Raw genomic sequence first — 21,508 nt, forward strand, 5'->3', positions numbered from 1 at the left:
GCAGGGGTGGCAACTCATTTACCCAGGCACTTGTTAGCAGCTTCATTAGTTCCAAGGGCTCCGTAGAAAGCCGTTAGCTGTGACTCAGTCTGTGCCATCCATCAGAGACGGGGGTGGAAAGTGACAGCAGAGAGAGAAGAAAAGAAAATGACCCACTCCCGCCTTCCTGCTACCTCCCAGGGAGAATGAGGCCAAGCCAGTTGGGTAGCAGCGATGGGCAGGGAGAGGTACCACATACACCTCTGTCTGCCCTGTCCAGTCCCCATGCTGGAAGTCCTCACAGCAATCTGCTCTGCATCCCTCCTACTTCAGGCCAACATGGTCTACTGGACCATCACCTCCAATCACCCAGGGCTGCAGCCACACCCTCCCACTCACCCATCACTGAAACACCACAGGGAGGAGAGAAGGTGACTGGTGGGAACCCCAGAGCCACCGACTCAGGAAGAAGGGCAGCAGAATGAAGACGTTTCTTCCTGTTTCTGCCTCTTCATCCTTCCATGAGGGTCTCATCCCACTGCCAATCATCAAAATAATTTCCAGGTAGATTAAAGAGTTAAATGTAAAAATATATCGAACTATGGAAAAACAGGAAACAGAATCATCAGACCTCTTGTGGAAAGAGAGCTTTACGAGAGTAAAAGCCCTGGAAGAAATCACAAAGAGAAAGGTCAACAGCCTTGCCAGCACAAGTGTTAAAACGGGTGTGCATGTTGTAAAAGCGTAACGGAAAGCACAGATCGGATCACCTCTCTTTGCCAGGCTAACTCTAATTTATCCTCAATTCAGCTCTCCGGGGAAGCTTACCTGACCACTTCACCCGCTTTGGGTGAGCTGCCACCCCTGAGTACTCCAGGGCAGTCAACCCTGTCTCAGAGCAGAGCTGAAATCATGTTGTGATTTCTTTGCATTTCCATCCCCATGAACCATAGGCACCTTGACATTTTATTGTTTTGATAATCTCCATGGCCAGCACAGAGATATTGAACACAAAGTAGAACTCAATAACTTTTTTTTCTTTTTAGTGGCTGTTATATTTTCTGGTTATCTAGCTTTTTTTTTTTTTTTTTTTTTTTTGAGACAGAGTCTCACTCTGTCATCCAGGCTGGAGTGCAGTGGCACCATCTGGGATCACTGCAACCTCCACCTCCTGGGTTCAAGCGATTCTCCTGCCTCAGTCTTCTGAGTAGCTGGAACTACAGGCACCCACGACCACGCCTGGCTAATTTTTGTATTTTTAGTAGAGACGGGTTTTCACCATTTTGGCCAGGGTTGTCTCGAACTCCTGATCTCAGGTGATCCGCATGCCTTGGCCTCCCAAAGTGCTGGGATTATAGGCATGAGCCACTGCACCCAGCCTCAAGCAATCCTCTTGCCTCAGCCTCCCAAATAGCTGGGATTACAGGCACACACCACTGTGCCTGGTTTCTAATTTTTTTGAGGAACTGGCATACCATTTTTCACAGTTGTTGCACCATTTCACATTTTCAGCAGCAATGCACAAGGATTCCAATTTCTTCACATCCTCGCCAATATTTCTACAATATTTTTGGTTAATTTTTAATCTTTTGCTTTAAATATATTTTTCCCAAAACTTTGTAGCTGTAGATTCAGGCTAATTCTAATTATAGAAAACATCTACCATATAAACTACTGGAAAGTCCTAACTGGCAAACCACGCAGGCAAAATCGATTTACTTTCTATTGGGAAAGGTCTACATTTATTTTATACGTGTTTCCACAAAAACCATCTGACTGAATTTTAAGACAGACACAGCTGTGCCATGAATTTGCTGCCTGAATGAAATAAAATACTGCCAGTCCCAGTACTTCTTCCTAGTGTCCTCTTTGCTTTACTTTCCAGGGGTTTTCTCTCAGGATTGATGGATTACCTGACAGTAGTGAGATGCAAGAGGTGAGATCTCTATAAGCAAAAGCTGTTTCAAATTGTCCCTTTAGTTGGCAACCCAGGAAGTTTTTATGCTTAGGTATATTGAACCACATTAATATCTAAGATGTATAAGAAATTCGTCTTTCTTTTATAAGTGGGAGAATAACTGTGAAGAGGGATGTGAAAATAAAACTCCGGAAGAGAATGGAGGAAAAATTAGAGAAGATGGCCAGGCGCGGTGGCTCACGCCCGTAATTCCAGCACTTTGGGAGGCCAAGCTGGGTGGATCATTTGAGGTCAGGAGTTCGAGACCAGCCTGGCCAACATGGTGGAACTCTGTCTTTACTAAAAAGACAACAATTAGCTGGGTGGTAGTGGCGTGTGCCTGTAATCCCAGCTACTTCGGAGGCTGAGGCAGGAGAATCGCTTGAGCCTGGGAGGTGGAGATTGTGAGCTGAGATTGTGCCACTACACTCCAGTCTGGGTGACAGAGACCCATCTCAAAAAAAAAAAGTTAGTGAAGTTGACTCTCTTAAAAGTATACGTGCTTGGCTGGGTGAATGGCTCACATCTGTAATCCCAGCATTTTGGGAGGCTGAGGTGGGAGGCTCACTTGAGCCCAGGAGGTTGAGCCTGCAGTGAGATATGATCAAGCCACTGCACTCCAGCCTGGGTGACAGAGCAAGACTCTATCTCAAAAAGACCCAAACAATGTGCCATGTACCTCCTGGAGTCTTCATTTATCCTTAGGGGTGGCTGTACCCCAGTTTAAAGAATGCTGCTGTAATTTATCATCCCCACAACCAGACATTATTATTATTATATGCAATCTGTGTTTGCTTAGTTTCCCCCACGTGTTCACCGATTTCTTTGTTCACCATTCTTGCAGATCTGCTTTTAGTTATTCTTTTTCTTCCTCTTGAAGTACGTCATCTCCTTGAAGTAAAGTCAGTCCCCTTTAGAACTGCCTTTGGTGAGGCTCTGTTGATAGTAAACTCAATTTGTTTTCTGAAAATATCTTAAAAGTTGTAATTTCAAAATTCAAATTTTGCATTCTATTAATATATTTTTTATTTTAATATAGTCATATTTTAAATAACATACCACAGAGAGAAAAAAACAAAAATTCTAAACCTTATGAGTCATTGTAAGAGATAATCTGCATCTTCCACATGTTCTTAAACTGCACACAAATTGTAGGTGATTATAGCCCTAACTTACCTGTCCACACTGACTCTACTGGCTTTGGGAACTCCGCCGTTTTGCAATTCCCAAAAATAAAGCAACAAGGAACAAACCTCCTTGGTATTCTAAGTAGGTTCCAGTAAGGGCAGGTCAATATATTTTCTCAAATACTTGTCTGTAAAGGAATTTAGTTTCTTTCTTTTTTTTTTTTTTCAGACAGAATATCGCTCTGTTGCCCAGGCTGGAGTGCACTGGCATGATCTCAGCTCACTGCAACCTCCACCTCCTGGGTTCAAACGATTTTCCTGCCGTAGCCTCCTGAGTAGCTGGGATTACAGGCACCTGCCAGCACGCCTCGCTAATTTTTATATTTTTAGTACAGATGGGGTTTCACTATGTTGGCCAGGCTGGTCTTGAACTCATGACCTCAAGTGATCTGCCCGCCTCAGCCTCCCAAAGTGCTGCGATTACAGGTGTGAGCCACCATGCCCGGCCAGAATTTAGTTTCAAAATGATATGTGTTAACTCAAAATGCTCTCTTGTAAGTGATGAAACTGGTTTCCTTATCTAAGCATTGGTGATATTAATATGGCTTCCTGACAAGTAATTGTTATACTAAGTATTCAAAATTTTGTTGAATGAATAAAATAATAAATGTATTTATATTAATTTACATGAGTTAGAATAGTCAACTGCCTCAATGTCAGGAAAAAAAATCCATCCATTTTGCTAAATAAAAAAAGATAGGGAGAAGTACACGCCACCTACAAACTCAAGAGTAATGTTGCTTTATCTAGCCTCAGGGAAAGTATTTTGGAGTTAGGCAGTCTGGTTTCAGGCCTTGATTACACCACCACTGGGCTGGAACTTCCTCCTTAGCTGAAAGTACCTTTGGGCTGCTAGGGGCAGGAGGCAGAAGTGAAGAGGAGGGAGGTGTCAAGTCCCTTTACCAGTCTGCTTCATACAGAGCAATCTACTTTTATTTATTTAATATACTGGACTCCAAGATATTGCTTCAAAGAAAAAAAAGTTTGAAAACCACTGGATTAGAGACTCTAAGGTCTAAAAAGACTTCTATATTGTGTATATTTAAATCACGTGTCTTTGATATTGATTTAACTAAATTTTCAATATGTTTTTGTCAGTCTAAAGTTTCTGAGATTTTTAATAACAACCAATTTCCTCAAAGATCAAAGTGGAAATATAAATAGGAGTGTCTCAAAACTTTGCAAAGTCAGGATATGAGCTGTACTGAAGAGAAAACAAAGGAAAGAAATTGAAATAAAACAGATGACACATCTTTTTCAAATGTCACATTTAATGTTTTCACCACTGTACTTCAAATCTACATTGTACAAAGTGACCAGAAAGTGTGCCACAGTAATTGACCAACCTCTGAGATTGTACCTTTCACACCAGTGTCTTCTTGGGCTCTTTTGATACTAAACACGTTTCTCATTCAAGTGAATTGAAATGCTTCAGTTGGGTTGATTCTCAGGAGCCTCATAAAAAAAAAACAAAGATATTGCACCATCTTTGTTTAGTAATTCAATGTTTGTTTCTTTCACAGCAAATAATTACTTCATTGAAGTTAAAACTTCCAAACATAACTTATTAATAGTCTTCAAATTCAGCTCAGATCACTCAAGTTGAAAATACTCTGCTAAATACAGATAACTTACAATAACTTTAACAGTTAATTGTCCATAACACACACCAAGGTTTTTTCCTAGACCAATTTTAAGACGATCCATTAGTATTCCTTGTACAGGTGAAAAATGATCTTCAATTTTCTTGTCTTTTTATTTTTAATATAAAAGTTGGAAGGGACATTCAAGTTTCAAGTCTCCACACTGAACTTAAAAAAAAAAATAGTCATCATCAGCATGTGGAGGTAAACAAGCCAAGTTGTATAACTCCAGGAGGTAGAGGCCTTCGATTTGTATTCATATGTACATATGCACAGAAGAATTCAGTGTTCCAACAGAAAAAAAGAACTTGTCAAAAAGTAATAAGTTATTTACTACTGTGACATTTCAAGACTCCCACAGCTTTGCCTAAGGACACAAACACATTTGACATAATTCCCTATGTGCCTTTTTTTTGTGGCTTAAATTTTTTTTTAAATTTGTTTTTGTCTTTTATTATTTTTTTACTGTCCAGTGCAGGAAAAGTCTCACAAAATTTCACAGACCTAAAATGTGCAAGCTAGTTCTCTTTCTATACAGCAATATTGGGATTCTTTTGAAATTAACCCAGAAATGAATTATTTACACACATGAAAGATGCATGCTTGGGGTTCTTTTATGTAAGAAAGAGCAGAAAAACTTCTAATAAAAATAGATTAAATATATATATATATATTTATACTGGGTAAGGAAAACAAAAGTTTAGTCTCTCCTAGTCACAAACTCATTCTCTCTACCCACAACATTGGATTTTAGACAGCACACATCACCATCACGGCTCTAATGAGAAGCTAATTAAAGGGCTTGATCATTAGGTGGCATGCCCCTCCTCCCTACCCTCCCCCCAGATGCAGCCACGATCAGCTCACGTGGCTCCATGATTGGTCGCAGGCAAGGTTTCTAGATTCTTTAGTTTTAGAAAACCCCAAATCTTTAGGAATGGCTCAAATATCAAACTGTATGACTGTCCTTTGTGTTTGCATTTGTGTGTGTGTGTGTGTGTGTGTGTGTGTGAACAATCTCACTTCATTTTAGAAAAGAAAAACAAAACAAAAACATAAAACCCCAAACTCCCAAATTTGGTTCAATTCTCTTTTGTTCTGAGGTGAGCCATAACAGCTGCACTAAATTCATAAAACATGTGCAACTCTGGGTAAAATATTTTTCTTCTAAAAGCACAACCACTTTACAAGATTAAAAGTCTAGTAACATTTCTAAATATTATTCGTATCATACAAGTAGTGGTTGTTAATTTAAAACTTCATTAGTAAAATTACAGTACAAGCATGATTAACCTCCAGAATTGCAAATCCCAGACTCCAGTGGAAAGCTACATTACATCTTCAGTAGTACATTATCTTCCACCATCACTCCCACACCAGAGGAGATGGGGGCATCTCAGATGGCTGAGCAACAGTGGAACTGGAAGAAAACAGAGATGGAGAAATTAGTTGTAATGTCACAATGGACAAAAGGGTAATTCACTACTTCCTGTTTTCCTCTCTTCCTCTGAAAAAAATGAATTCCACTTCTGAATTTTTATTTGTTTCTTTGAAGTTGAATTTGTTCTAAGTTGCTTGTTTATGGACCTGTTATCTATGGAGAGGCAATCTGGTATAGTGGCTAATATGTAGGCTTGAAAACCACATGTCATTTACTAGTTGTATGGCACTGAGCAAGTGCCTTAATCTCTTCTCATCTGGAAACGAATAATGCTGTTTACCTCAGAGGATACTGGGATGAATAAATGATAATAGATGTGAAGTATTTTCCACAGTGCCTGCTTCAAAGTGTAAAGTAAATGTAGGTATTACAAGTAATAATTTCAATAATCAATCAGGAAAATAACCTTAAGGGATGTAGAATTATCCATTTAAAAGTAGCCTCTCAAAATACAGTGGCCTATTTTGAATGGGCCTTATAAGCATTCTTTTATCAAGTATTAATGGAGAAGTATAGGTAATCATTTAGCATTGGTGATCTAGATCTGTTATTGGCTTTTTCCTATGTCTAAGGTTGCTAATTAGATTATAAACTTGAGAGGGAAAAGTGTAACCCCTTGTTTCCCCAAGGCCCAGGATCATTTGCACCTAAGCTGCTAAACTGCCTAACTGACTGGGTCACTGACTCTTAGGGGAAAATAGTAAAACAAAGTAATTTAAAACCACAGATAAGTAAAAATGCAACTTAATTCCTTCTTCCAATAGAAAAATACATGGAAGAAATGAAAGTCACCCGATTTTGCAAATTTTAAGCATAAAATCTTGACGGTGGTCCAACAAATCCAACCAACTTTAATATGATTAAAGGGAAAGAGCAGCAGGAAGAGAGAAAAAGAGAGGAGAAAGGCAGCGGGGAAGATAGAGACTGTGTGACCACTCATATCTGAATCCACCCTTTGTTCTGCTTTGTGATATTGGAGCCAGACCCTGTTCATGGTTCCCCTTTGCCACCTAGCTTAATGTTAGCTTTTGTCAACAGAGGGTGCTGGAAGGGCATTTGCAAGGCTGTAGCATCAGGAAGCAGTCTCCCTTCCTTGGTTTGTTGTGCTTGTTTTTGGTCATGTGGAAGGCTCAGCTTTGGTCCACCGGAACTCTCCTGGCAGGCAGTCTTTGATGGACCAGTTCTGGCCACACCTTCTGGCACACTTCCTCTTCTGCACCACCCTCGTGTTGTGTGTTCCTGTTCCTGTGGCAACCATACCCTCTCCAAAGAGGTCCTTACATGGATGAACCTCTTCTAAATTCTTAATTTCTTTCTTGTTTACTCTCCCTCAGTCTACAGGGAGTGGCTGCTTTCTGCATTTGCTACTTCAGCAGCCTTCAGAATCCTCTTTTATGCCTTTTAGCAGTTGATCATCTTTCCTAGTTAACAATTCTTATTACTGAATTTTCCCCATTCATATTCTAGGGAAGTGGTTTATTTCTCCTGACTAGACCCTGATCAATATATGAGGAGTTAAGGAAAAAGAGATCAAGAGAAGGAAAGGACAGACAGACAAGGAGAATGAAGCCTGGTAACTTCCAATGTAGGTTCATAGCTCTACCATAAGCCTTTTGACTTCTCCTCTAAATAGGCTACACCAGTAGTCCACCTGCACACACAAAAATTATTTTCTTGCCTGCAGTTATTACTAGGAGTGGGAATGGTAGTGGGAACTGAGATGACCACGTCTAACTCCAGGACAGGTGGCCACCATACTAATGCTGCAGTAGGATTGCCATGTATGTGATGAGGCAGCACAGTGGTCATCTAGGCAAAAAATTGCCAAAGCAACTGCAGTGAACTGGCACCAGTGTAAAATGTCATGCTTACAGTTTTTTTTTTTTTTTTTTCGAGATGGAGTTTCGCTCTTGTTGCCTAGGCTGGAGTGCAATGGTGCGATCTCGGCTCACTGCAACCTCTGCTTCCCGGGTTCAAGCAATTCTCCTGCCTCAGCCTCCTGAGTAGCTGGGATTACAGGCATGCACCACCGTGCCTAGCTAATTTTGTATTTTTAGAAGAAACAAGGTTTCTCCATGTTAGTCAGGCTGGTCTTGAACTCCAGACCTCAGGTGATCTGTCTGCCTCGGCTTGCCAAAGTGCTGGGATTACAGGCATGAGCTACTGTGCCCAGCCCAGAGGCTTACAGTTTTAATACACTTTTGACTAAAGCCAAACCTCATAACAGAAACTTTCTGTTGCACCTTTTATCTATGTTATCTAAATAAAAACAGAAATATGCTGAATAATGAAGTAACACTGGCATCCTTCTAATTCTAACAAGGATGTTGAATTACATACATATAGTTACCTAATAAAGCTCTTAAAAGCAGCAGACTGAGGGTTGATGCAGAGAGGCACTCTGTTTCCTTTCTGCTGTTCCAAAATGAACTGATGAATAATTTCTGTGGAGAAAACAAACATACAATCCATGACAATTTGCAAGCCCGGGAGCAGTGAATTCTCAGCGAACTCTAGCCAGCATCTGAAAAGCATTTCCTACTGGTTTAGTTAAATCAAACACACACATCATCTATCAAGCAGAATTCAGCTGAACTTCCTAAAACTAAAATGACAGCTGTTGCTAAATATAAGCTAGAAACCTACTGGTGGCATTACACAGACTGAAATCTGTGCGAAGAGTAAAATGGCCTATAAATTTGAGAGAGACTCCACAGGTTTGGCATTATGGGTGAACTCTTCTAAGTTGCTGGCAATTATTGCCTTTTTGAAGATCACTTAAAGACCTCAGTTGGTATCTAGGTGTATAGTTTCTTGTGGTTACTTTGGGGACTACTCTCTCTCTTGTAAAATGTCCTGCAGTAGACACTAAAATCACTCAGAATTTTGGATGTCATTACTCCCACTGTATCCCAATAGGAGATCCTGCCACAAAATTTTATGAGTACACTATCAGAAATTCCCTTCTCTTGTCATCATCCAAGGAATAATTCCCTCAGTGAATGTTTATCCTTTATGGAACTTTGTATGTTATATAAAGAAGTTCAATACGTTTGAATCAATGAAATGACACTGAGTGAATACATATTAAACATATTTTGAGTCATACTCACTAAATAAACTTTGAAAATAAGAACAAAATATTCATTCCTCTCCCTGACCTTCCCCTGGATATAGTATTAAATATGCTTTGTTATGCCCTGGACACATAGCTATATGCAAGGTTGTAAAATAAACATAGAGGGGAGCTTTGGTTACCATCCAGATCTCAGCTCTTCATGGCCATCTAATGGAAAATGTTACTAGGCATATTGCCTGGCCAAAGGCCAAAACAGATACTCACCTTTAACCTGTCGGACAGAACTGAGGTTCTTCTCAAAAGTGTCATCAAATTTGGGATTGGTGACAGGCTCAAAGTCACTGGTATAAACTCTTCCAGTAGAGGTGGAAAAGCAACATTTACACATACATGTGTGATATCGTAGTCGCCCTTCATCTAGGTAGGGGTGGGCTAAGGCATCCTTAGCGGATATTCTTTTGGACTGAAATCAAATTAGAGACCAGCACATCAACACTACAGACAAAATGACTATCCACATAGGATCTTTCAAAAGACACACTAACTGCTTTATACAGCATATATATAATTTATAGTACATCCCGTCCAAAGAGGGATAATTGAATTTAGAGGTGGGTAACATAGAAGCAGAGGGAGTGTATGATTTAGGACAACTACTGTTATAAAGCACTTAGAAGTGCCTTTCTTCTAAAATTCTAAGAAGCTACTACATTGAAATAGATGTATGCTGGGTCAAAAATCACAAATATCATGACATTTAACTATGTAGTGCTTTGAAGGGGTTACGTTTACCTTTTAAATAACAGGCTATATTTTCTAAATATGTGTCAGCATCCAGAAGATGTGTTCGCAGTGGCAATTTTCAAAGCTGCTTGAAATTTTTATTCTCTTAGAATACCAAGCAGACGATGGCAAAAGCTGCTGGAGTTAGGCAGAGACAGTGGTCTGCCTGCCATGTTTTGAGATAGAGCTCAGTCTCAATATCAGGAGTCTAGTCTCGCTTTTTGTTTTCTGGCACTTTATTTTTTAAATTTTTTGTAGAGATGGGGTCTCACTGTGTTCTTGAATTTCTGGCCTCCAGTCTTGGCCTCCTGAAGTGCTGGGACTACAGGCATGAGCTACTGCGCCTAGTCATTTTCTGTCACTTTAGATCAGAATACTTAATGCATGAGTTTTGAGTTTGCCTGAAAATCTAAACTTTTAACATTACTCCATGAAAAAATTAAAGAAATTGTCCCTTCTTTTAGCTCAGTAGACATATGTGTATTACTGAAAGTAAATTTTAAAGATTTAAGGATGAACTCAATAGCACAGAGTAGAACAAAAACAGGAACACACACTTTGCCCTGATTCCAAAATGACCAAGCACTTCTTCATTACACAATTTAAAAATGAAAACCACTTTTGTTCTCAGATAAACCAAAAACAACTGTTCCGGTTCCCAAATAATAATAAAATGTTTCTCATAAGCCTGGATTCGCTAAAAACACTTTTATCACTGATTTTTGCTATGCTGACATAAAAAGGCATGTCATGACCTTTCAAGATAAGATAATCACAGAAGAAAGCGGGTGTTTATCTACCAGGAACAGGCAAACTTATACTTGATAACCTTGTTTTTTTCTTTCAATAAGTTTATGTTTTGTATTTGGTGATCTAGCTCTTTTGAAGTCTGACTTCCCTGCATTCTTAGCAAGTAAACTTTTTCCTTTTCTTTTTTTCTAAAAAAGTCTGAGTCCTTTGATAGCTATTCCTGGAGACTCCACTGGGATAGTGTTCCACTGTTTGAACCCAAAGGAACAAGTAGGCTGATGGTGTATGTGCCTGACCCTGGGCCCCTCTGAGCCCTTGGCTTCCCTTTCCTTCTATTTTTCATTAACTTCTGTTCATGAGTTTCAGGACAGAACTTCAACGGTTTATCCTTCTGTTCCTTTAGGTTATATACAGTGATCATTCCAACAACATACATGTCTGTAAGATGTTTCACACTTACACCACTGTCCAGTTTCTTCAATAGCTTGGCATTCTGTGCTATAAACATAAATGCTTCCTCTTTTTAAAAAAATCAGTTACCTGCTGGGTTATCTGCAGGACTTTTTGACATTTTCAACAATATTTTTATTCCACAGAGCATAGAATAGGCAAAAAATACAGTAAATAATGCCTATAGGTCTTGGCAGCATGTGGGACATTGTGGGGAACCTGTCATTGGTGCATCTGGCCTGCAGATGTGCCATTTTATTACCCTTTGTGGGCACATTTGCATGGGGGAATCTGGATATGCTTGGGGAAGACAGAATCACAGCTGAAGGAGGCTGGAGGGTCTTTTTTCCTTTGGGGATACTGAACAAATGGTGTGCTGTATGCCTGCTTTTTGATGGTGACCTGTCACTAAGGTCAGGTCATTTGTGGTGTCATGTTGGCACTCAAAGTTCCAGATTATGGATGTTCAGTGTGTGTGTGTGTGTGTGTGTGTGTGTGTGTGTGTCTGTGTTTGTCTGTGTATGTGTATCTCACCACAGGCACCTGCCTCTTAGACTGAATCAAGTAATTGAGTCATCATTTCAGTCCAGGAGCAGACATGTGATGGCAGTAGACTGCTTAACCCAAGATCAACAAAACAAGAATAACTAGTTACCTCAGACTAAATGGACTAAATAAATACACTGATTTAATTATGATCAATGGTCTGTTCTTCATGGATATTTAAAAAGTGGCTCACGCCTGTAATCCCAGCACTTTGGGAGGCCAAGGCAGGTCAGGAGTTCGAGACCAGCTTTGTCAACACGGTAAAATCCTGTTTCTACCAAAAATATAAAAATAAATTAGCTGGGCATGGTGGCGCACATCTGTAATCCCAGCTACTCAGGAGGCTGAGGCAGGAGAATCTCTTGAACCCAGGAGGTGGAGGTTGCAGTAAGCGGAGATCGTGCCACTGCATTCCAGCCTGGGTCACACAGTGAGACCCTGACAGACACACACACCTCATTTCTTTCTTAATGTATTGCTGACTTTCAATTTAACAGGTTAAAATCAGAACAAACCTCTCTTTAAATGGTTTCTTGTTCTGATTGAACTCTCAGAACTGGAAATAAAAAAAATCTTTAATATAGATCAAAAGCTAATAAAGCATCAGGCCAATTTAAAAATAGTTCTGTAACAAAGTAACAAACTTGTTGGCTTTGTTTATAACACAGTGATAAAAACGGTTAATTATTATGTAGTGTGCATTAAATAAATTCTTTCTTTTTGAGACAGGGTTTTGCTCTGTCTCCCTTGCTAGGATGGAGTACAATGGTGAGCTCATGGCTCACTGTGGCCTTGGCCTTAACCTCCTGGGTTCAAGCCATCCTCCCACCTCAGCTTCCCGAGTAGCTGGAACTACAGGCATGTGCTACCACGCCCAGCTAATTTTTAAAATTTTTAATTTTGTAATCCCTAATTGCCCAGGCTGGTCTTAAGCTCCTGGGCTCAGGGGATTCTCTCGCCTCAGCCTCCTAAAGTGCTGGGATTACAAGTGTGAGCCACTGTGCCCTATGCTTAGCCTAATTTCTTTATTTTTAAATGACTATGTAGTTACTTATATAGGTTCCATAAGAATATATACTCTTCCTTACCACATAAATCTTTCTCCTTAGATAAATCTTTATAACTACAACTACACCACAAATTTCATTTAATTAAGTGTGATAATCCCACTGTTAAGGAATAAGGACTACATGTCACATGTAGAACTTGTGTACAAAAGATCTCCCAGAAAAATGGGCTTACTACTTGCTCTATGGCTTAGGAAATTCCAGCCTTAAAGACTGTGAACACTACCTTCCTGGCAGATCGGGAGCATTAATAAACATGGGCTCTCTAGACTGGGTGCGGTGGCTCATGCCTGTAATCCCAGCACTTTGGGAGGCCAAGGCAGGTGGATCATGAGGTCAGGAGTTTGAGACCAGCCTGACCAACATGGTGAAACCCCATCTCTACTAAAAATATAAAAATTAGCTGGGTGTGGTGGCGCGTGCCTGTAATCCCAGCTACTCAAGAGGCTGAGGCAGGAGAATCGCTTGAACCCGGGAGGTGGAGGTGCAGTGAGCCAAGATTGTGCCACTGCACTCCAGCCTGGGCAACAGAGCAAGACTCTGTCTCAAAAAAACCAAACCAAACCAAACCAAACCAAACCAAACATGGGATCTCAGAGAAAGAGGATGCCTTACAGCTCTAAACAGTGTATGCACACCTGGTAGAGGTGAGTTACATGGTTCTTGGATCCACATCTAAATAGAAATAGAGAATAAAATATTTCTAACACATAAAAGTAAATTTCAATCCTAGACCCTCTATAAAATCCTCTATGGGCAGACAGAAATTACCTCTGAAGCCTGAATTTTACACAGCTCTAGTTTTGTTAACCATATAAAAGGAGTTTGTTTTTTAATATATTGATCAACATCTTCTGTTAGCTATGTAGATAAACTTGCCAAATAACACAAAATATCGAATGACAGTAAATCACTAGCTTAATAAAGCAAGTTATATGATTGAAATTGTCCTTAATGGTGGGAACTTGATCACAAAGAGACTGTGGGAGCAAGAACTGCCACTTTGTCAGGCTTATAGTATCACTAAGCACTTCACATACCACATGGTATGGTTTGGCTGTGTCCCCACCCAAATCTCATCTTGAATTCCCACATGCTATGGGAGGGACCCAGGAGGTAACTGAACCATGGGGGCAGGTCTTTCCTGTGCTGTTCTCATGATAGTGAATACGTCTCATGAGATCTGACAGTATTAAAAAGGGGCATTTCCCTGCACAAGCTCTCTCTCTTGGCCTGCTGCCATCCATATAAGACGTGACTTGCTCCTCCTCACCTCCCGCCATGATTGTGAGGCTTCCCCAGCCATGTGGAACTGTAAGTCCAATTAAACCTCTTTCTTTTGTAAATTGCCCAGTCTTTGGTATGTCTTTATCAGCAGTGTGAAAACAGACTAATACACCACAGTAAAAAAACAAAAAAGAAAACAACAGCAAAAAACACCAAAATAAACACATAAGCAATCTAAACTGTACCCTGAGACATTACAAAAATAATTTGGGTCACCCTAATTGGTTCTGGTCCCCCAAATAAAAAAACCTTGACTGTTTTCTCACAAACCTGGACTCCTTAACAGAATTATTTTTATCCCTAATCTTTGCTGTGCTGATGTCTGAAGGTTTGTGAATTTGATATCTTCTGAGAAAGTTGCAGCTTTATCACTACAAATGGACCAATGTAAACTTAATAACTTTGGTAATTTTGTGGTTGTTTCATCTTTTAAATATCTGGCATTTTTTGTATTTGGTGACTTTGTATTCTTGGCAAGTTAAATTTTCTTTTCTAAATGCTTCCATTTTTAAGTCTTCTTTGACAATAGTTATTGGCATAGATGTGAATAATAAATATTCTTTGGATGAATAAATGAAGAGCTGAACTTACAGTATAATTTGTGGTATGTTCCAGAAGAGTCAAGTCCAGAAAGGGTATTGGGAAAAGCTTCCATCTCAACAACCCAGAGCAAACATTTCCTTATGCAATATAATGGTCAGATTTTTTTTCAAACAATCTTAAAAAACTTTGTATCCTGGCTGGGCGTGGTGGCTCACATCTGTAATCCCAGCACTTTGGGGGGCTGAGGCAAAAGGATCACTTGAGCCCAGGAGTTCAAACCAGCCTGGGCAATATAGTGAGACCTCTTCTCTACAAAATAGTTAGAAATTAGCTGAGCATGCTTGTAGTCCCAGATACTCAGGGGGCTCGGGCAGGAGGACTGCTTGGGCCTGGGAGGTTGAGGGTATAGTGAGCTGAGATCACACCTCTGCACTCCAGCCTGGGTGACAGAGCAAGACCTTGTCTCAAAACAAACAAAAAATTATTTTGTCTTGATTTAACTTGCTGTCAAACTCCTTTTACAAATAATGAGATAAATAAGAAATAAGAGTTAAATAAGATCCAGCTCCTTATCTCTTCCCTTAGACTCTTATGTGTTAATACTCAAACTTCTGTGTGATGAGCGTACATGATACATATGATACTGGGGATTGAAGTTCATGTTTTGAAAAGTAATTATTTACATTGCCAATCTATTCAAAACCACATTGTTTCTCTCGAACACATGTATTCGTAATTCATTAAAAATACATAAAAACAAACACTACTTACTGGATCAAAGACCAACATCCTGCAAAGGAGATGAACAGCTTCATGTGTAGCCTGGCTAGACAGGGTATAGAGTACAGGAAGAGATGGCTGTGAAAAAATTAAAAATTCAAATATTTAAGTGAGTCTTTGTGTAAATAGCTATGGAATACAGCCAATTTATGATAAGGTAAGTACTCAGCTCAAAAGGCAATGTGTGTCTAAACTCAAGGAGAATGAGTTTTCCCTTCAGTAACCAGTCTTCAAAAGCAACAATTGTTACTAACTTCCTGTAGCATTTTATTTATTTATTTATTATTTATTTTTTTATTTTATATGGATTCTCGCTCTCTCACCCAGGCTAGGGTGCAGTGGCGCCATCTTGGTTCACTGCAACCTCCGCCTTCCAGGTTCAAGCGATTCTTCTGTGGTCAGCCTCCCGAGTAGCTGGGATTACAGGCACGTGCCATCACGCTCAGGAATTTTTGTATTTTTAGTAGAGATGGGGTTTCGCCATGTTGGCCAGGCTGGTCTCGAACCCCCGACCCTCAAGTGATCTGCCTGCCTCGGCCTCCCAAAGTGCTGGGATTACAGGCGTGAGCCACCACGTCCATCCCCGTAGATTTTTATATTGCATGATTACCCACTATAGGGGAAAGCACAAAAGAGCCTATGAAAAAATGAAACGAATTGTAAATATGGCACTCCTGCTAGCCATCTTTTTTTTTTAAATAGGAGAAAAGGCATACACATTTATTTATCGTGTGTACACGGGAGGCTTCAAAATAAAGCCCCAAACCCTCAATGAGGTACAGAAGCTTGAGGTTACAGAAACGGTGTGGGATCGGAGCATGGCCAAAAATGGGTTTTAGTTAGCCTTACACCTTAAATGCTTTGGCAAGAATGATAATCAAACATGCCTAGGGGTGGGAGAAACGATTGAAAGGTTTTAAAACCTGGGCCACATGCAAAGCATGTCAACTATAAGCATGTGAACTGTGTCTATGACAACATTACCATAAAGGTGCTGAGATATTAGTCCTAAAGGAGCCAAAGGACATGCAAGAACTTACAGAACCTGTAAGAAAGTACACCATTGGTTTTGGTGGTTCAATCTGAATTGTCTTTAGCATTGATTTCTCACTCAATAATTGCCTTCATAAGTGGTAGGCATATCCACATGGCCATATCTGACTTCCGTGAAGCAGGGAGGTGGCTTTAATGACCTGAGAAGCCATAGAGCTTATAAAGCTTCCATTTCACTGCTAGAAGCGTCAGGGGACAAAGCAGGTAAATGGCATCATTGCTCTGTCTCTCACACAAGTAAATTCTTTATCTCTAACATAAAAAAGGCAGAATTAAGGAAGGTGACAAAAAATGTTTAGACACTCCTTTTCTTCCAATGCTTAATACAACCTTTGGCAGAGAATTTTTTCCTCAAGCTTTGAAAGTTCTAGACTTATGGCCAAATTATTATTGGCTTGACTTTCATACCACTTAAAAAAACAAACAAACTAATCTCTTAGTGGGATAAATGATTTTCCTAATGGGTTTTAGACCTGGCGTCTACTTATAACCTTTCTGTGGTCAGAAAGTTTGGTAGGTCAAAGCCTATGAAAATCAACTCAAATAACAATAAAGTCAAAGGCTAAGGCTGGGTGCGGTGGCTTACGTTTGTAATCCCAGCACTTTGGGAGGCCGAGGCAGAAGGACTGCTTGAGCCTGTGAGTTTGAGACCACCCTGGGAAACACTGTGAAATGCCATTGCTACAAAAAACTTAAAAATTAGCCTGGCATGGTGGTACATGCCAGTAGTCCCAACTACTCAGGAGGCTGAGGTGAGAGGATTGCTTGAACCTGGGAGGTCGAGGCTGCAGTAAGCCGTGCTTATGCCACTGCACTCTAGCCTGGGTGACAGAGTGAGATTATAAACACACAAAAAAGTAAAAGCCTAGCCTAAAGAAAACCTAACTGTAGGAGTAATGACCCCTGACCTTCACTATGCTTTGGAAAGTGAAGAGGCTCAAGTGCCATAAACTATATTTTATCTGGATCTGATCTCTTCCCATTAGCTCTAAGTGCTGCTGCTGCTTCTTTTTCTTAAAGAAATGGAGTCTTGCTATGTTGCCCAGGCAGGGCTCAAGCGATCCTCCCACCTCAGCCTCCCAAGTAGTTGACACTAAAGGCACGCGCCACTGTGCCCAGCTTCTCTAAATCCTTTTTACATCCTCTGTTTCTTCAGGGGTTCCCTATAAAACTTTGAACTTTTAGGGTATAATCTCAGACTAGAGCAGCCTTTCATAGTTCCTGGACTTCTTGTTTTATATAATGCCCAGACTGCTTCACTATGATTATACTTGTGGGAAAAACTAAAAAGAGAGTTTTAAAAACATATGTTTCTCTCATTTGAAAAACAATTTAAAAAGCCATCTGTGAACGTGTGGTATCTTTATCTGGTCCTGATCTCTTTTGCAGACACTGCCTCATCATACCACTTTAGGGTCAGGGCATTTACATTTTGTTATGGTCTATTAACAAGAGAGCAGAGCTTCAAACAGGGGTGGGGTGGTGGGGGCAGGCAGTCTGGCTTATGTTTGGGAGAATTTGACCATCTCAGCAACACTGTATTACTTTCAAAGCAAACTGGAAGGAAGTTTTACTTGCAAACTCTTAAATAAATTTCCTGTGGGTAGTGTGCCTTGTATTTTCCGGTTTGTCAGTAGATGAAAATTCAAAGTATCACAGAAAGCTCCTGCCATTTCAGCACTGGAAGGCCAGAAACAGCAGCATGAACAGCAATATAAACAGGTCTCATGTGGGTCAAGCTCTCCACAACACCAGAAACAGGAGAAGCAGAACACTAAAACGTTTCCTTGGACCTTGGTTATAGCCTCAGAATCCTGCTAGGACAACTATTAATGTCAAGAATTTTATATATCTTCCTCATTCCAACAAAAGCCACGTAGGAAAATCCAAAAAAACAAACAAACAAAAAACAAACAAACAAACAAAAACAACACCAAGAAGATACCTCAGAATCATCAGGAGGTAATTATTCTTTATATATAAGTTTTCTTCAGGATCAAAGAGTATAATACAGATAAGATTAGATGAGGTTCTAGCTCTGTCTTGTCACTAATTAGATAAATCAACATGTCTTAACCTCGGTATGATACAAGTGTAAAATGAGGAGGTTGGACCATCTGATTTCTTAAGTTTACTTTAGTTCTAAAATTGTATGTCTTTTTGTTTGTTTGTTTTGAGACAGGGTCTTGCTCTGTCACCCAGGCTGGAGTGCAATGGTGCGATCTCAGCTCACTGCAGCCTCCACCTCCTAGGCTCAAGCAATCTTGCTACCTTGGCCTCCCAGGTAGCTGGGACTACAGGCGTGCACCACCACACCCAGCTAATTTTTGTAGTTTTTTAGAGACACGGTTTCGTGACGTTGCCCAGGCTGATCTCAAAGTCCTGAGCTCAAGCCTTTGGCCCTCCTCGGCCTCCCAAAGTGCTGGAATTTGTACAGGTGTGAGCCACTGCACCCAGACTTGTGTGAGTCTTGATAAGATTACTCTGGATAAAAAAATTACATGTATGCACAGAACCCATACAGTATATTTGGCATTCAAGTATCTGTAGACCAACTCGCTATTCCTTGGTAATAAAAAGAGAAGTATTTCTCTTTTCCTTCTTTTTTTTTTTTAAGAGACAGTCTTGTTCTATTGCCCAGGCTGAAGTATAGTGGCACGATCACAGCTCACTGCAGCCTTGAACTCCCAGCCTCAAGTGATCCTCCTACCTGAGACTTCTGAGTAGCTGAGACTACGGGCATGTGCCACCACGGCTGGCTTTTTTTTTTTCTTCTTTTTTGAGGCAGAGTCTTGCTCTGTCACCCAGGCTGGAGTGCAGTAGTGTGATCTCAGCTCACTGCAACCTCCACCTCCCAGGTTGAAGCGATTCTCCTGCCTCAGCCTCCAGAGTAGCTGGGATTACAGGCACCTGCCACATGCCTGGCTATTTTTTTTGTATTTTTAGTGGAGCGGGGTTTCGCTATGTTGCCCAGGCTGGTTTCGAACTCCCGAGCTCAGGCAATCTGCCTGCCTCGGACTCCCCAAGTGCTGGGATTACAGGTGTGAGCCACCACACCCGGCCCTCACTAACTTTTTAAAAAATTTTTTTGTAGAGACAGAGTCTCCCTGTGTTGCCCAGGCTGATCTCAAACCCTTGGTCTCAAGTGATCCTCCCATCTCGGCCTCCCAAAGTGCTAGGATTACAAGTGCAAGCCATCATGCCCAGCCTAAGTATTTCTTGTTTAAAAATGTGTGAGTCTATAAAGCTCTGAAATTATCTGTATTAGTCAAAATAAGGAGAGGTGGAGAGTGATGGGGGAGAGGCTCTAACTTATAACTTAATTTACATGTGTTTTACACAAGAATTTTTTTTATTGTGTAAAGTGAAGTAATTTGATATTGCTGAAAAATTTTTACCGTGAATAGCTGTCTTCTTTTTTACTAGCCTGTGCAGGTTGGCAGCCAAATTCCAGACAATTCGTACAATTGAATTGTCTCACCATAAACAATTCTTTCCCTTCCACTCTCAAAGTGAAACTACTCAAACTATTTTTGTGGTGAAGATATGTCATAGCTTAGCAAAGGGAATACTGGAAGAAGTACTAGAAGACATGAGTTTGAATCCTATCCTTGCCATTACTAGACTTAGGTAAATCATTCAAGCTTTGGCTTTCTCATCTGTTAAACTGCACCAGTACACACATCCCTACCTCCTAACATCATTGCTACTCATTTAGCAACCACCCAATGCCAGGGCCTGGGTTAGTTATTGAAGTAATGAAGATGAAAAAGACTTCTCTGGTGGGCAAAGAAGACAGGCAAATAAGTAGTTCTATATGCCAGTGAATGAGAATAGAGAAGAAATTAAAAGGCAGAATTTTTAAAGACAACTGGGTATGGAATGAGTGGCTGAAGAAAATAAAATGAGTGATGTTAAGGCTACCTGAAATTTTAAATTTCTCCCTCCACCAAATTTCACCTTTCTTTATAGAAGGACACCTCAACAAATACAATAAAAATAAAAGTATCATTTCAGCCTAGAACAGCCATATTACATACTTTCTCCTTTTCTGTGTCAGTTTATTCATACCAATGGTTCTTCAGAAAGACAACCATTAAAATTTTAGTTTCCAGCATTGGCTCCACAGGAAAGATGAAGTGCTACAGATACTGCATTTCTAAGTTCACTTTCTTCCCACTAACTCACCAGCCATTAGGTTAAAACCATTTGGACCAGGACATCAGCAACAAACAAGAAGTTTACATTTCTCTTAAGTGCAATAGAATCAATCTGAATAAGCAAAAAAAAAGAAAGAATGCTTAGAAATATGCCCTAGACTGAGTACGGTGGCTCATGCCTGTAATCATAACCCTTTGGGAGGCCAAGGCAGGAGAATTGCTTGAGCCCAGGAAGTCGAGACTAGGCAATTTAGAGAGATCCTGTCTCTTTGTTTGAGTCTCACTCTGTCACCCAGGCTAGAGTGCAGTGGCGTGATCTTGGCTCACTGCAACCTCTGCCTCCCAGGTTCAAGCAATTCTCCTGCCTCAGCCTCCCGAGTAGCTGGGATTACAGGTGTCTGCCACCACGCCTGGCTAACTTTCTTTGTATTTTTAGTAGAGACAGGCTTTCACCACGTTGGCCAGGCTGGTCTTGAATTCCTGACCTCAAGTGATTCGCCTGCCTTGGCCTCCCAAAGTGCTGGAATTACAGGCATGAGCCACCATTCCCCGCCGGGAGACACTCTCTCTTAAAATAAAATAAAATAAAATAAATAAAAATAAAAAAGGCTAGGCAGGGTGGTATGTGCTTGTAGTCCCAGTTATTCGAGAGGCTGAGGTGGGAGGATTGCTTGAGCCTGGAAAGTTAAGGCTGCAGTGAGCTATGCACTCTAGTCTGGGTGACAGAGCAAGACCCTGTCTCAAAAGAAAAAAAAAATATGCCCTAAACATCTCATTTGGAAATATTTTTGCCAATTCTCCTA

The 21,508-nt window shown here is 40.5% G+C and overlaps 1 protein-coding gene across 2 annotated transcripts in view; it reads right to left on the bottom strand.

The window, feature by feature from the left end:
- Positions 1 to 4,376: 4,376 nt before the first annotated feature.
- Positions 4,377 to 21,508, bottom strand: part of NLK (nemo like kinase) — a 158,847-nt gene continuing 141,715 nt past the window's right edge. The window contains exons 8-11 of one of the 2 annotated variants that reach the window (XM_003277096.3): positions 15,484 to 15,570; positions 9,551 to 9,749; positions 8,558 to 8,651; positions 4,377 to 6,186 (exon numbers count right to left, since the gene is read on the bottom strand). In XM_003277096.3, the coding sequence (XP_003277144.1) occupies positions 6,132 to 6,186; positions 8,558 to 8,651; positions 9,551 to 9,749; positions 15,484 to 15,570 (435 nt within the window). In that variant the 3' untranslated portion in view covers positions 4,377 to 6,131. The remainder of the gene's footprint in view (positions 6,187 to 8,557; positions 8,652 to 9,550; positions 9,750 to 15,483; positions 15,571 to 21,508) is intronic. The other variant, XM_030799556.1, reaches the window with a different exon arrangement.

Source organism: Nomascus leucogenys, chromosome 19, assembly GCF_006542625.1.
Source record: "Nomascus leucogenys isolate Asia chromosome 19, Asia_NLE_v1, whole genome shotgun sequence".
Classification (NCBI taxonomy): domain Eukaryota; kingdom Metazoa; phylum Chordata; class Mammalia; order Primates; family Hylobatidae; genus Nomascus; species Nomascus leucogenys.